This window comes from Rhyacophila brunnea, unplaced genomic scaffold, assembly GCF_057557595.1.
Source record: "Rhyacophila brunnea isolate RB1 unplaced genomic scaffold, BYU_Rbru_1.0 scaffold_21, whole genome shotgun sequence".
NCBI lineage: Eukaryota > Metazoa > Arthropoda > Insecta > Trichoptera > Rhyacophilidae > Rhyacophila > Rhyacophila brunnea.
This window is the reverse complement of record NW_028232871.1, coordinates 23,836,553-23,851,497: the sequence shown is the minus strand read 5'-3', so window position 1 is coordinate 23,851,497 and position 14,945 is coordinate 23,836,553. Positions and strand designations below refer to the sequence as shown.

The 14,945-nt window shown below is 35.3% G+C and overlaps 1 protein-coding gene across 1 annotated transcript; it reads left to right on the top strand.

Moving 5' to 3' along the window:
* The first annotated feature begins 2,474 nt into the window (after nt 1-2,474).
* Rpt3 (26S proteasome regulatory subunit Rpt3) lies at nt 2,475-14,669 on the top strand. Its single transcript, XM_085948817.1, has 10 exons — nt 2,475-2,561; nt 2,637-2,705; nt 2,897-3,068; nt 5,670-5,831; nt 7,721-7,924; nt 8,034-8,181; nt 8,902-8,998; nt 11,547-11,641; nt 12,636-12,794; nt 14,526-14,669. The coding sequence occupies exons 1-10, from the start codon at nt 2,529-2,531 to the stop codon at nt 14,608-14,610; spliced, it is 1,224 nt and encodes a 407-aa protein (XP_085804943.1). The 5' UTR covers nt 2,475-2,528; the 3' UTR covers nt 14,611-14,669.
* Nucleotides 14,670-14,945: the final 276 nt, after the last annotated feature.

The following is a 14,945-nucleotide window of genomic DNA, read 5'->3' as shown; positions in this document are numbered from 1 at the left end:
GTAATTTGTAAAGAAATAATAGTGACGGTCGTATACTATTTTCCTCGTTTCTCTTTGGATTCAAATTATTAACACGGCGTAACTTTGAAACAGGTTTCGCGCTACTGTAGAATATCGTCTTTCCCGTTTATAAAATTGTTTGCGATTTTCAATGTTAATGTTTTCGAATTCATTCATATTTACTTTATTTGAACGGAAAGAATTGGCGTCACTTTGCGGAGCGTTATTTTTAAAACTAGAATGTACATTTTTCTTACTAACGAACTTAAGATTATAGGGCTCAGAAAGTGGGTCCTTAATTAACTTTTTATCCGTAATTAGAAGAATTTCCGGATATTTACGATTATTATCTTCACTTTTAACTACACTGTTTACACTGAAACTTCCAACAGCAACTCGGCGTTCACCCTTGACTAGAGGGTTGGCGACTGGTCCTGCTTCATCTCCTCGTGGTCGAGCCTGCGCCCGTACAGCTTCTTCGATTCATCTCAGCTTGCGCGCCTTCTCAGCCCTCTTGTGAGGCTCCCTAGCCTCGCGTTTCCTTTTTCTCTCCTCACCGAACATCCCGTGGTCGACTAGGGTACACATGTTAGTGATACCCTAGGAAAATCGGCATTTTGCTCGCCGTTTTTCGTCGTGAGTGGGCCGTGGCCTCTACGAGCCCTCCTCGCTGGATACCGTCGATGATGTGTCTGGTCTCCATAGGTGGGATTTGTGCAGCCGTTCGTCGTACTGGAGACGTGCTGGTGCTACGGTCTCCAGCACGACGCTAGGCGCGGTCAGCTCCGTACGTGAGCTGTCTTCAAACACTAGAGGTCTGACATTTTCTGGCACGAACTAGTTTCTGGCGGCGTAGCTACGAACTCTTCGATATTGTTCGGCATTATCACTATTTCGCCACATACTTTGTATTCACTAAAGTATTATTTTATTTTATTATTATTATTATTTTATGATGAAGAGGGTATGGGTGCGGTACATCCATACAATGTACTTAGCCCTTTTAGTTGGAGCGCCATTTGAGATACCCGGGGTTCCAGCGGCTAGCTCAGGTGTCCATCGAACCCCGGATTCACAAAAAAAAAAAAAAATTCAAACGGTTGGAGTGTAAATAAAACACAGTCCTTCGTGCTCGTAACGTGATATTGTTTATATTTTACATTTTCTTAGTTTTACAAATTATATTTGGGATTTTTACAGTTGTAGTCGTCAGGTCCGTACCTATCGGAAAGGGGACGCTTACTAACATCCTTTTTTCTTTCTTTTTAAATTCCTCGTACCGACGCCATCCAGCAAAAAAGGACTCTCGTGATTGGCCAAATTTTATCGCGTGATCTTTGATTCGGCGAATCACGAGCTTGACCCTGGCGCCGGCGCGCGAGGATTTCACGCACAATGCGCGGCAAAATTTATTATATTTAAATCCTTATATTTAGTCTTAAAATTATCTCTTTCATCCATCATCATTTTTACTTTTTAAATTAAAAAGAAATACTTACGTGGTTGAGCAAGGAATCAGATTAGATGTTTCATGAAGCCGTTTCTAGAGGTCAGGGTTACGTTTCGACTTAAGCTACTAAATGATTATTTTACACCGGGAGAAGCCCGCCTGTAACAGGGGTGTATCAGTACCTAATATTAGGTTGGGGTAGGTTAGGTTAGGTTAGGTTAGGTTAGGTTAGGTTAGGTTAGGTTAGGTTAGGTTAGGTTAGGTTAGGTTAGGTTAGGTTAGGTTAGTTTAGTTTAGGTCAGGTCAGGTTAGGTTGGGTTAGGTTAGGTTAAGTTGGGTTAGGTTAGGTTAGGTTAAGTTATATTAGGTTAGATTACGTTAGAATAGGTTAGGTTAGGTTTAGTTAAAAAATGATACTTATACAATCTCATGACGGCATCTGCGCCACATTTACCAAAATTTATATCGATGAACCGAAAAAGATATACCTAGGTGGTGTTATTTGGTTGTAAATTTACATCAAATAATATATGAACGATAGCAGCACGAATATACACATAATTATATTACTGCGTTAAACATTAATTATATTGACACCTAAGCATCATTTTTGCGATTGCCTTCCAATAAATTGTATTGCTGCTACAATTATTAGTTTGACATTTGTGAATTTCTACCTTTTCTTTGTGATGAACAATTTTACAAATGTGTGCAGTTGTCAAAATTGAGTGAACTTATATTTACAATGAGTGATTTATGATTTTTGTTTTGTGAAACAAACTATTTTATGTGATTTCATCTATTTATTTGTGAAATCATTTAATATATGTGAAAACCACTTTCCAAATGTTAAAGTTATTTTTTTTTTTGTGAATTTTGATTATTGCATTGTGCGATTAATTCCCACCCAAATATTAACATGAACGTCATGAACTCAGAATCATAGATAATATTAGACGTAACTCAGAACATGCTCAGAACCATAGATAATATTCAATGTGGCAACTGGCAATACTGATATTTCATACTTCAAACTTGCTTACTTGCGGCATTATTACAAGTCATCTATTATTCTAATATGGAGGGGCCTTGCGTTGTTCCATCTGAAAAAGTATAATATTAACCTATTCCTTTAAAATGTAACCATTCAAATCAACATTTAATTACAATAATTTAATATTTTCAGGATGGATTTATTACACCCGCTTGCGGGTACGTTGGCATGGACTTAGAAGACCTTTATAGAGAATTTAAGGTAAGTGGCAATAACCTTTTACTAGTCTAAAAAGCATCATATTCGTATGTTTATAGATTTAAATCACTATTTAAGTATTGTTTTTGATCAGGACAATATATTTTCTTTGTTTACGTACCTAATTTTTGGTCAATTTAATAGCGAAAATATAAATCCATTCATGTGTCATTGATTGTTATTTTCATTTATAGAAACTTCAGAGAATGCTGAAGTTTATTGAAGTACAGGAAGAATATATCAAAGATGAGCAGCGTAATCTCAAAAAGGAATATCTGCACGCTCAGGAAGAAGTTAAAAGAATACAATCTGTCCCGCTAGTTATTGGACAATTCTTGGAAGCTGTCGATAAAAATACTGGCATTGGTTTGTACTAACTATATTACGTTTTAAAAGAAAATAGATATCAGTAATGCATTGTGTAGCATCCAGAAAGAAAGAGTAGTGTCAAATTTAATAATTTGGTTTAATTTAATAATTTACATGACTGAGTTGAACTGTTTCCCTTTAAATCTTCTGATGAATCGACTGCTATTTCTGGTTTCTTCAGTAGGTTATGTTAGGACACTGGAGCAAGTTCATTTATGGATAAAACCATAAAATAATTTTTAATAAATAGGTGTAGCATACATCCATTTTGATTTATACTGTTTTTCGAGTATTTCAGTACTGAATCTGTACGTCAAAATGAATTTATGCAATGTAACACTATTAAAAATTCTATTACACTACAAATCGTAAATCAAAAAAAATACAACAATGGCAACTATCATTAATTAACAGACTACATGAAGCACTACACATATTGCATATCATTACCATAATATGTTATTGTCAGAGCAATAATACTAAAGAATGACGGTATGCTCCAGTTATATGAAGCCATTACTTTACGCATTACGCACAGTAGAACTTCAATTTTATTATTATTAACTTACCTATAAAACGTTGTACCATCGTGTTGCTTCTCAGTACGGCTACCAAATTTAAACAACATAGTTAACCAAAATTTCTACTAAATTATATATCAATATCGCATTCAAAAAAATATATATTATATCGGCAACATGTATTTTCGGTTTTGCTCTAAGCACATACCTAAGTCAGACCAATATTTACCGGCTAGGATTATTCTTGTCTTTTATCTTACTCTAACGCGTATTGCGTACTGAATGCTTTCTCATTCGCACTTATGGTTAGTTTTTTTTGTTCAGGCCTCAGTTACCTATTAATACATGTAAAATACACTTAATTGAAACGCCCTACAAATATTTTAGGTTATTTTATAAAGAAATAGTCGAGCTAGATCAGCGTTATGACATTTTTGTTTGTCGGGTGAATTTTCTTTTATTTCTTATTTTCACAATGACTCATCAAATTTCTTTGTCTTTTTAGTACAATGACATTCAATTTTTCATACATTGTAGACTTTCGAAGTATAAAACATTAGACAGTGGATGTATATTTATTTTACGGTTAAATAATTATTCAATTATAAAACAGTTGCTAGGATCCCCGTTTCCTTATTTGGTGATTTGCATATTGCAACGGTTTGCTCAAATAGAAATGTGTTGTAACCTCCTTTTAATCTAGCCTTAACCGAGCAATAGTGAGTAAACAACGCATTCAAATTAATTATAGAGGCGATATCACAGAAAACCTCAGTAAAATTATAGAAGAAAGTCGCCATAAAAATTACAGACATACTAACATACTTCACCCTGTTACATCCTGCTTTGGAGCATAGGGCAAGCGCAAGGTTGTATAGTAACATCTATCATCGACACATAAGAGAACTAACTCTAGGTCAATGGTGAAGCACCCGTTACAAGACAGTTGACATAAACGTCATAAAATAACATGTCAATCAGAAAGTGATGTAAAACTAAATAACATCAAACAATTATATATTATAGAATAACAACAAATGATGATCCCTTCAAATACATAAATAGCTATAAAAAAACAGTTCTGTGTTTGTTAATAAAATATGTATCCATATGAAAAGTCAAATTGGTAGTTGTACGTAGTGCCGAATTAAAATGTAATTGAAACAACAAGCAACTAGAGTTGTGCCATATATCGCATCTCCCGCCATGTGAATCCTGTAGCACATATATCGCTTTTGTAGCACCACTTCACACATAGTCATCAAAAAAATTACACAAAGAATAAATGTATACTAAAATTCTGTCTGAAGTGGATCCATATTCAGCTGCCATAGATATAAGAAATACCGAGACACTGATTATAAATAAATTTTGATATTGAAATGTACATCATGGTTAATATTTTTAGCTTACTACCCATTTAGTTAGTGACACTTTAGAAAACGTCTCGCAATTCATGGGTTGGGAACCTGTGGCCGATAAGTGAATGGTTAACAGCCTGCAGGTTACACACGGCTGGGCCGGATCCAACGTTGCTTCTTCACTTTTGATGCCAAAAAAGGCTACGTGGTACGCCTCTTATCTCCTGGTTAATCCTAAAGCCATATCACCCACTTACCCCGTATCCACCACAAGCACCTGTTCTCGAAGCTTAGAATACGGTTGCTTTATTGATTAAATTCAACTTCAATTTCACAAATCTCACATATTGCCGTATCAAAGTAGATACTTGAACATAAAATTTAGTTGTTACATAATACTTACGGAATGAACCATGTCAATTTTATGTGGGCAGCCAAAAGCAATATATTGATCTTTATTTTTAAGATGAATAATCAGGTAAAACACTGAAAAATGCTTTCATAGTTTATCTAGTCAAAGCAACATACTTCAAACCAAAATGTGATCCGTCATTTTGATTTTGAGGTGTCAATATAAAAAGAAAACAATGAACTTGTTACCAATATAACCACATGTACAATAGTTCAATTAGAAGATCGGATGTGCTTTCAAAGTTCCTAATACAGAATGAGTATAAAGCTCTTTGGTTTAAATTGTAATTATTGTTTGCTTACAGTGGGCAGTACGACTGGATCTAATTACTATGTTCGCATTTTGTCAACGATCGACCGTGAGTTGTTGAAACCGTCGGCATCAGTCGCACTTCATAAGCACTCCAATGCCTTAGTGGATGTCCTGCCACCCGAAGCGGACAGCTCTATCTCCATGCTGCAAGCCGGTAAGATCAATACGCATATCGCCATGCCATATACATGTTTATGTGAATTTAATTTTTTGTATAATATGTATGTAGAATGGTGTCAGATTTCTGTTGCAGCGCAGGCGACTCATTTAGGTGTTGGTATCATTACTTTCAAGTGATTTTGTCGTGGCCGCATTGTCAGAAAACTCTGTTCTTCCTCTACCTATTTGTTTATTTATCCAATGCAAACAAAACAAAAAAAATTTGCATTGAAATATCGAAGAAACAAAAGCAGTAATCGTCTGGTTTTCCATACATACTATGCCTTAATACTATTTAACTATTGATAAAGCTATTTATTAACTACACTACACTAACTGTATCACCCGGCAGTGCAAAGGATTGAATTTAAAAAGTAAAAAAAATTTAATTTAAAAAGTAATTATTTAAAATTAGGGATTTTTATTTTTTTATACATTTATTGCATTTAAATATCTTAAAAAATAATACATTTATTCAATTTATTATTGTAAAACTGTCCCCGGGGTGAAACGGGTTAAAACTGAAATTCGAGACCCTGACCACGCACTCCGGCTCTGATGCGTCCCCGGGGTGCAACAGGTTAAAACTGAATTTCGAGACCCCGACCACGCACTCCGGCTCTGATACCGCTACATCAGTAAATGGGGGTTGCAGCATTAACTTCCGCGTTTCAAGGCCCTGTACACGGCGGCTTTTTTCCCGCAAAAACCGTAAAACTGTCACCGGGGTGCAACAGGTTAAATCTAAAATTCGAGACTCGTTGGCCTCCATCTACTGTCCAAATTTTGTGGAAATTCGACTGCGAGTGTGGATTTGTATAAAGAAAAACCGAAGGACGGTACAAACAAACATCCAAACATATTCTTCAAATTATAGTACAGATTTATTATTCTGCGGGACGTGTGTCAGTTTCAGATGGGTGACATAATGTTGATTCCAATCGCCGGATAGTAATTTTAAACACAGAATTATTAAAATACGACTTGAAAACTGTATTTTTTTCTTTGGAAAATAGATCAATCCAATATTTATCCCTGAGCGAAAATAGTTTTGAAAATACTTGATGGAATTTGAATCTATATAGTCAATGAAAAATAAAGATATCCATCACATAATTTCTATATTTTTTACAGTTCGTACGTTAGCACAGCCAGATCACTTGGTGATTAATGTACAGCCTTAAATAATATAGTATTTTTAGTTTACTGATAATATTTTTAGTCATACTATTATTATCTCATGCACTCCAGCTAAGGTCTTGGGAAGTTGCTCCTAAGACACTTTCGGCACAAATTTGAAGAGCGCCTAACATTTGTTACACCACGGTATACGCCTGCATAACGACTGTGGCGGGTGGTGGAGAGAAAAACAATTCATATTATTAATTCAAAATATTATATGCATTCAGTAGGATTGTCGCTTGTTGCCATTGACCTGTCAATACTTTAAATTCGCAATGACCTGATGTGTGTGTCACTTTCAACTATAAATTATTTATGCAATGTCAATGGTCGTTTAGTGTAATAACATATTTTTCATACAGGAGTTTGAGAAATATAAAATACACTACATAATTGTTTTTATTTATTATTTTACATAAGCGCCAATGTAAAATCACTGCTTCTTCGTATGATGACATATATTATGTTTCTTTATGGCATTTAGCCGGTTCTACAGTTGATTTTAATGTTTTATGTTGATGGAATAAAACAATTCTGTGTACACTATTGGAATTCAATATTATTTGGTTTTTAGAATTCAGATTAAGTTGGTGTCACATCAAATGTCTATAGGGCATCCTTTTGTCAATCGTTATGAATATAACTGGTTCTGTTTCTGTAATATTTAAAAACTATAATAGTCAATTGTCTTTTTATTACCAGATGAAAAACCCGACGTCCAATACTGTGACATTGGTGGCATGGACATGCAGAAACAGGAGATCCGAGAGGCCGTAGAGCTGCCGCTGACCCACTTTGAGTTGTACAAACAGATCGGTATCGATCCGCCGCGAGGTGTCCTCATGTACGGTCCCCCTGGATGCGGCAAAACGATGCTGGCCAAGGCAGTCGCACATCACACAACCGGTAATTAAACACCTTACATATTGTTATTGTCTAGAGCTAATTCTGGTATCCTGGATGACGAAAATACCAATCACGCAGTGTATAATTTTAATTTGTTTCTCTTTTGCAGCTGCCTTCATAAGAGTGGTGGGCTCAGAGTTTGTGCAGAAATACTTGGGTGAAGGGCCTCGGATGGTGCGAGATGTGTTCAGACTCGCTAAGGAAAACTCACCCGCTATTATTTTTATTGATGAGATCGACGCTATTGCAACTAAAAGGTTTGGACATTCAAAATAACATTTACATTTTTTATCTTATTCCATATTAATTACATAACATGAAACTGTTGTTCATAATATAGAAAAATATGTCGGCTAGTAATTACACCTGACCTGACCCTGCACCGCTCGTTTTGTAACCTATGTTAGGTTACCTTTAAAATAGTGTCTGAATTATCAATTATAACAGAAAGTTGGGCGACTATAATTACAAAAGGAAACATTAATCTAACAGCTTTTCAGTGTTGGATTCGAATGGATTCGAATTCGAGCTGTAATCGAAATGTTTTCATTTCCATGAAAAGATTGACAATGACATTTCTCAATCGGAACAGACAGTTGGTAGGAACTGTTGAGTTAGTAAGACACATCATGTAAATGTCTGTACCTTTAAAATAGTGTCTGAATTATCAATTATAACAGAAAGTTGGGCGACTATAATTACAAAAGGAAACATTAATCTAACAGCTTTTCACAGTGTTGGATTCGAATGGATTCGAATTCGAGCTGTAATCGAAATGTTTTCATTTCCATGAAAAGATTGACAATGACATTTCTCAATCGGAACAGACAGTTGGTAGGAACTGTTAAGTTAGCAAGACACATCATGTAAATGTCTGTAGAGATAACATCGAATGTTTAATTCCACAAGTGACCATTACGGTAGTATGTGCATTGTTTCAAGTGGTTGCAGAGTTTGACATGATTGATCTGTTACAGATTTGATGCCCAAACCGGTGCCGACAGGGAAGTCCAAAGAATCCTGCTGGAGTTACTCAATCAGATGGACGGATTCGATCAGACGACATGCGTTAAAGTGAGTCATGAATTTTTTTCTTAAGACTTTGTACACAGACATTCAAAACGACTCCAACTTCATCTAGATTCAGAAAAGCGAAGAAAATTGCATTCCCGATGGTGCACATAGAAACAAAGCATCAAACACAACTGTCAATCCAGGTGAAGTAATGATTTTGTCAATCCCAGTGCGAAAATAATAACAAAACTACAATATGAATCTACATATTGAGAAACTTAATACTATCGATCAATATTGTACTTAATCTTAATATATAAAAATTAATATTTGTGTGTTTGTGTGTTTGTTTGTTCGTATTTAATGCGCAGCCATACCGTTCATCCGATTGCGATAAAACTTTGTAAACTTATTGCTTGCACTTGCGGGAAGAGTATAGGCTATACTAATATATAAAAATGAATGTCTGTATGTCTGTCTGTCTGTGTGTCTCTCCCGTATGCGTTCCTATACCATTCATCCGATTGCGATGAAATTTTAGTAAGTGGTTGTATGCACACCCATGAAGGTTTCTGAATTAGAAAAATCATCATTTTCTTTTTCTTCTTCATTCTATCTTCATTTATTCGTATGGTCCCTATACCATTCATCCGATTGCAATGAAACCTTGGTCAGTTGTTGTGGTAACACCCGTAATGGTTTTTGAATTAGTACAACCATCTTCTTCTTCTATTCTATATTCTTCTATTCGTATGCGTTCCTATTCCATTCATCCGATTGCAATAAAATTTTCGTCAGTAATTGTGCCAACACCCGCGAAGGTTTCTGAATTAGTACAACCATCTTCTTCTTTTATTTGTATGGTCCTTATACCATTCATCCGATTCCGATGAAACCTTCGTCAGTTGTTGTGGTAACACCCGCAATGGTTTTTGAATTAGTACAACTATCTTCTTCTTCTTCTATTCTATATTCTTCTTTTCGTATGCATTTCTATTCCATTCATCCGATTGCAATAAAATTTTCGTCAGTAATTGTGCCAACACCCGCGAAGGTTTCTGAATTAGTACAACCATCTTCTTCTTCTATTCTATCTTCTTCTATTCGTATGCGTTCCTATACCATTCATCCGATTGCAATGAAATTTTGATCAAGTGTTGTGCTCACGCCGCAAAGGTTTCTGAATTGATACAACTATTTTCTTTTTCTTCTATTCTATCTTCTTCTATTTGTATGCGTTCTTATACCATTCATCCGATTGCGATGAAATTTTAACCAGTTGTTGTGAGCACGCCCGCGAAGGGTTCTGAATTAGTACAACCATCTTCTTCTATTCGTATGCGTTTCTATACCATTAATCCGATTGCAATGAAAATTTGATCAAGTGTTGTGTTCACGCCCGCAAAGGTTTCTGAATTGATACAACCATTTTCTTCTATTCTATCTTCTTCTATTCGTGTGCGTTCTTATACCATTCATCCAATTGCGATGAAATTTTGACCAGTTGTTTTGCGCAAGCCCGCGAAGGTTTCTGAATTAGTACAGCCATCTTCTTCTTCTTCTATTCGTATGCGTTCCTATACCATTCATCCGATTGCAATGAAACTTTGGTGAGTTGTCGTCCGCACGCCTGCGAAGGTTTCTGAATTAGTACAACCATCATCTTCTTCTTATATTCGAATGCGTACCTACACCATTCATCCGATTGCAATGAAACTTTGGTGAGTTGACAAAGATTTCTGAATTAGAAAATCATCTTCTACTTCTATTCGTATGCGTTCCTATACCATTCATCCGATTGCAATGACATTTTGATCAAGTGTTGTGCCCTTGCCCGCAAAGGTTTCTGAATTAGTACAATCATCTTTTTCTTCTTCTATTTGTATGCGTTCTTATGCCATTCATCCGATTGTGATGCAATTTTGACTAGTTGTTGTGCGCACGCCCGCAAAGGTTTCTGAATTAGTTCAACCATCTTTTTCTTCTTCTATTTGTATGCGTTCTTATGCCATTCATCCGATTGTGATGAAATTTTGACCAGTTGTTGTGCGCACGCCCGCGAAGGCTTTTGAATTAGTACAACCATCTTCTTCTTCTTCTATTCGTATGCGTTCCTATACCATTAATCCGATTTCAATGAAACTTTGGTGGGTTGTCATGCGCATGCCAACGAAGATTTCTGAATTAGAAAATCATCTTCTTCTACTATTCGTATGCGTTCCTATACCATTCATCCGATTGCGATGAAACTTTTGTCAGTTGTTGTGCGCACACCTGCGAAGGTTTCTAAATTATTATTATATACATTACAAAGTTTGTTTTTTGTTTGTTCCATCCAATTTTGATTTTTTTTTTTTACTACATATTAATGACATTAATATCGTTTGCATATTTTGGATTCGATTTTAATTTAGTGTTCTTATGTTTGACCTTTACTCCTATTAGAATTATTTTCATATTGCCATATTGTATTACACAGATATTTTAATATTAAAAAAATAATTACCTCTTATTATTTTTCAAATATCTAAGATAAATATAACCACGAAGCGACCCTGTGCGAAGCCGGATACTTCAGCTAGTGATTAATAAAAATTTGTAATTTCAGGTAATAATGGCTACTAACCGTGCAGACACTTTGGATCCTGCCCTTCTGAGACCTGGCAGACTTGACAGGAAAATAGAGTTCCCACTGCCCGACAGGTAGCCATTTATTTATTCTGGACATTATCGATTAGAACTTTCATGATTGTTATCAGATGATTACAGAACGCTGACATGATTTTTTTTTATATTGTATATAAAAAAAAAATATACTTTGGCCATTAAATTGTCAATAAGAAAATTATACGCTGCAGAATGTTTCTTCCTCATAGAGGTTATACCTCTTCTTAATTTGTGTGATGCTATGTAAACACGCGTCGTCGTTCATGTACAACTGAGTAGAGGCACGTGAGTCCGAGGCTGCCTGTGAAATAGTTGTATACCAATTTTTATGCACGAGCATCATGACTGATTCAGATGCCATGACTATGTTTCCATCCAGCCAACATCTTTCGTGAACACTCTGAAGTTAGGAGTGAGTCATAGGGTACTTCATGAACACTATGAGGTCAGAAACAAGTCAGAGTGTTCTCGGTGAATGCGTTAGATGACGATTTTTGTCATTCTTTACTCTAATGACCTAATCAATATGAACGAGATATAAAATTGACAGAAAGACTTCTAATTTATGTTCAATGTTAATGTTAATTTATGTTCAAATTTAAGTCCCTCATTTCTCTTGAATGTGACATGCCATCGGTGCCTAAAGCCCACTGAATCTTCCTAATAGTTTCCGTTTGGCTATAGCCAAGCTTGGAGTAAAATTTAATGGAATACCTCTGTTTAAATCATCATTTCGTGTGAAATGAAAATATGACAGGTGCTGAGTATACTCCCTCAATCACTGCAACTGACTGACACTCTTTTGTGGGCGGGAAAAAATTCATGCATCTGCATGAAGATACCCTCCATCTGCACAACAGAGGAGATCTCTCGTGATTCATTCATTTCTGTGGGAAAAAACAAAAGTTGGATGCTTTTTAAACCGACTACTTTGAAAGACCAATGAAAGAAAGAAATATTAATTACGAACAGTCGAATAGAGAATATTTATTATTTGTAACAATTTGAAAATTATTTTCCTTCGTTCCAGGCGCCAGAAACGTCTCGTTTTCTCAACCATCACAGGCAAGATGAATCTGTCTGAGGAAGTGGACCTAGAGGATTATGTCGCTCGTCCTGATCGTATTTCCGGAGCTGATATCAACGCTATCTGCCAGGAGGCGGGTATGCATGCCGTAAGGGAGAACAGGTAAAAATTCTCATCCTAAATCATTGATGCTCACGGGATACAAAACAGTAGCAAAGGGTGGAGATAGGCTATTATGATCTGACAAAAATAGTGCATACTAAACTATCAGTCAAATGTTTTGTTTTCATTGAACTATGTCTACAATGTGTAGATAGTGTTTGTTAGTTATTAAAATTCAATTAAACCCTGCCTAATCCTATCCATAGTAGGTAATAATCAAAAATATATTTAATAGGTGGAAGAATATTTTTTATCGATTATGGTTTGATAGGCAGGGCATAATGAATTTTAAAAAACTAACCATAACCATCTGTGGTATGTATTCTTAATTCAACGAAAATAAATAAGGATGACCGAAAAAGTGTGCACAATTTTATCGGATCGTCCATAGCATACCTAAACTATTATGGTTTGGTTTAGGCAGGGTTTATGAAAAACTAACCAGTACCATCTGCAAGTTGTCACCTTAGTTCAATGAAAACAAATAAGTGTGACTGACAAAGTTTAGTGTGCACTATTTATATTGAATCTTAACCGCCTACTTCCACCCCTTGCCACTGATACAAAATGTCAACACAAAAGTCTGTAAATTCACCCATATTTAAACGTATGTAGAGTTTGTGTTGCCCCGCGATGGACAACAGGTAACATGTCCCTTTATGAAGTCGTATGTCTTCGTGGGAATCCCAGGTTTAGCAAATTCAGATGTCATTTTTCTAATGTGTGTTTGGACCTAATAGGTTGAGCATGTAGCAACATTCATTTCTCTCTCATCTTTGTGAAGAATAATATTGTAATATACAGGTGGCCCTTAACTTTCGCATGTAATTGGTACCTGAAAATGTGTTCGAATGTTGAATGTTCGAAAGTAGAGGGATGAAAAAAATCATCAAAAAGTGTGCTTTAAAATATTTATTTATCAATGGGTATATGTAATAAAGTTAACGAGGCGTGTTAGCAATCAGGTGTTTTCTTTATAAACTTGTCAAGAGATAGTTGAATACCACCCTTTTATGTATTTGAGAAAGTGACAGGGAGCGGAGGAGAGAGGAACGACTGCATGGACACGCACAGTTTTGGCATTATCAACAGAAATCTAAATTTTAAGAAATGTACGAAATAGTGAATTGTGCAAAAGTCGCGGGCCGTTTACATGAATTTGTTTTTATAAGTCAGGGCTTCAGACCGTTATTTTTTTTCGTTTCGGTTTTCGTTCCGTCAAAATAACAGTTTTTCTGGTCGAAGCCCTGGTATACACAGCAATAAGATTGTATATTTTGTATCAGTTAATAATGACCATGAATTAATCAAACATATTACAAATGCTGTGTAGATAACTGATAGCAAAATGATCAACATGGTCATGTGATTAAAAGTGTTGCTATTTTTCAAATTCCAAGTCCTGTATATTATTATTAAACAATTTTTAAATTGACAGTTTGAATTAATCAACGGTTAATGTTAGTCTTTCACGTTTGCATTGATAATAGATAATCAAAACAATTTGTCTTTGTCGGAATCATGTAAACAACATTCAAAATTATAGTTATTTGTTTAGAATATAAAGTAATTATATGACAGCTGTTGTTCTTTTTTCAATGTTTCCTCGCTTGCAAAAATTGGTTGACTATCGCATAAGCTGTCTTTTTAACTAAGTCATATTTAATGGGCCCATAGAATTATTCTCATTTTTTCTTATGCTGTACTGAAATGTTTCGTTTTATTTTGCAGGTACATCGTACTTCCGAAAGATTTTGAAAAGGGCTACAAGAATAATATTAAAAAAGATGAGAGTGAACATGAGTTTTATAAATAAAATATATGTAATATTGTAATAATTCTGATTGATTAATAAACCTTATACTTATAATATAATATTTTTATTATTTTTGTTCTCACTTTTGTTTCACACACAAATTGAAAAACAATATGTGTACTTGCCAGACCCAGGATTCGAACCTGAGACCCACGGCGTGATAGTCCAACGCTCAAGCCGCGCGACCACCGTGGGTGTACAAGCATAAATAATATACGTAAAAAAGCATTAAGAGAGGTTAAAAATATACATCATTTGGTGGACGTAAACAGTGTTGCGAATTTACCATCTTTCTTGCCAGATCTAGTATTTTTGTCACATTGCGAAATAACTCA

Coding starts and splice junctions, on each gene's coding strand:
- Rpt3 (XM_085948817.1), top strand. CDS start 2,529: ATGGAGGGGCCTTGCGTTGTTCCATCTGAAAAA. Junction 3,069..5,669: donor CGATAAAAATACTGGCATTG/GTTTGTACTAAC, acceptor GTTTGCTTACAG/TGGGCAGTACGACTGGATCT. Junction 11,642..12,635: donor GAGTTCCCACTGCCCGACAG/GTAGCCATTTAT, acceptor CCTTCGTTCCAG/GCGCCAGAAACGTCTCGTTT.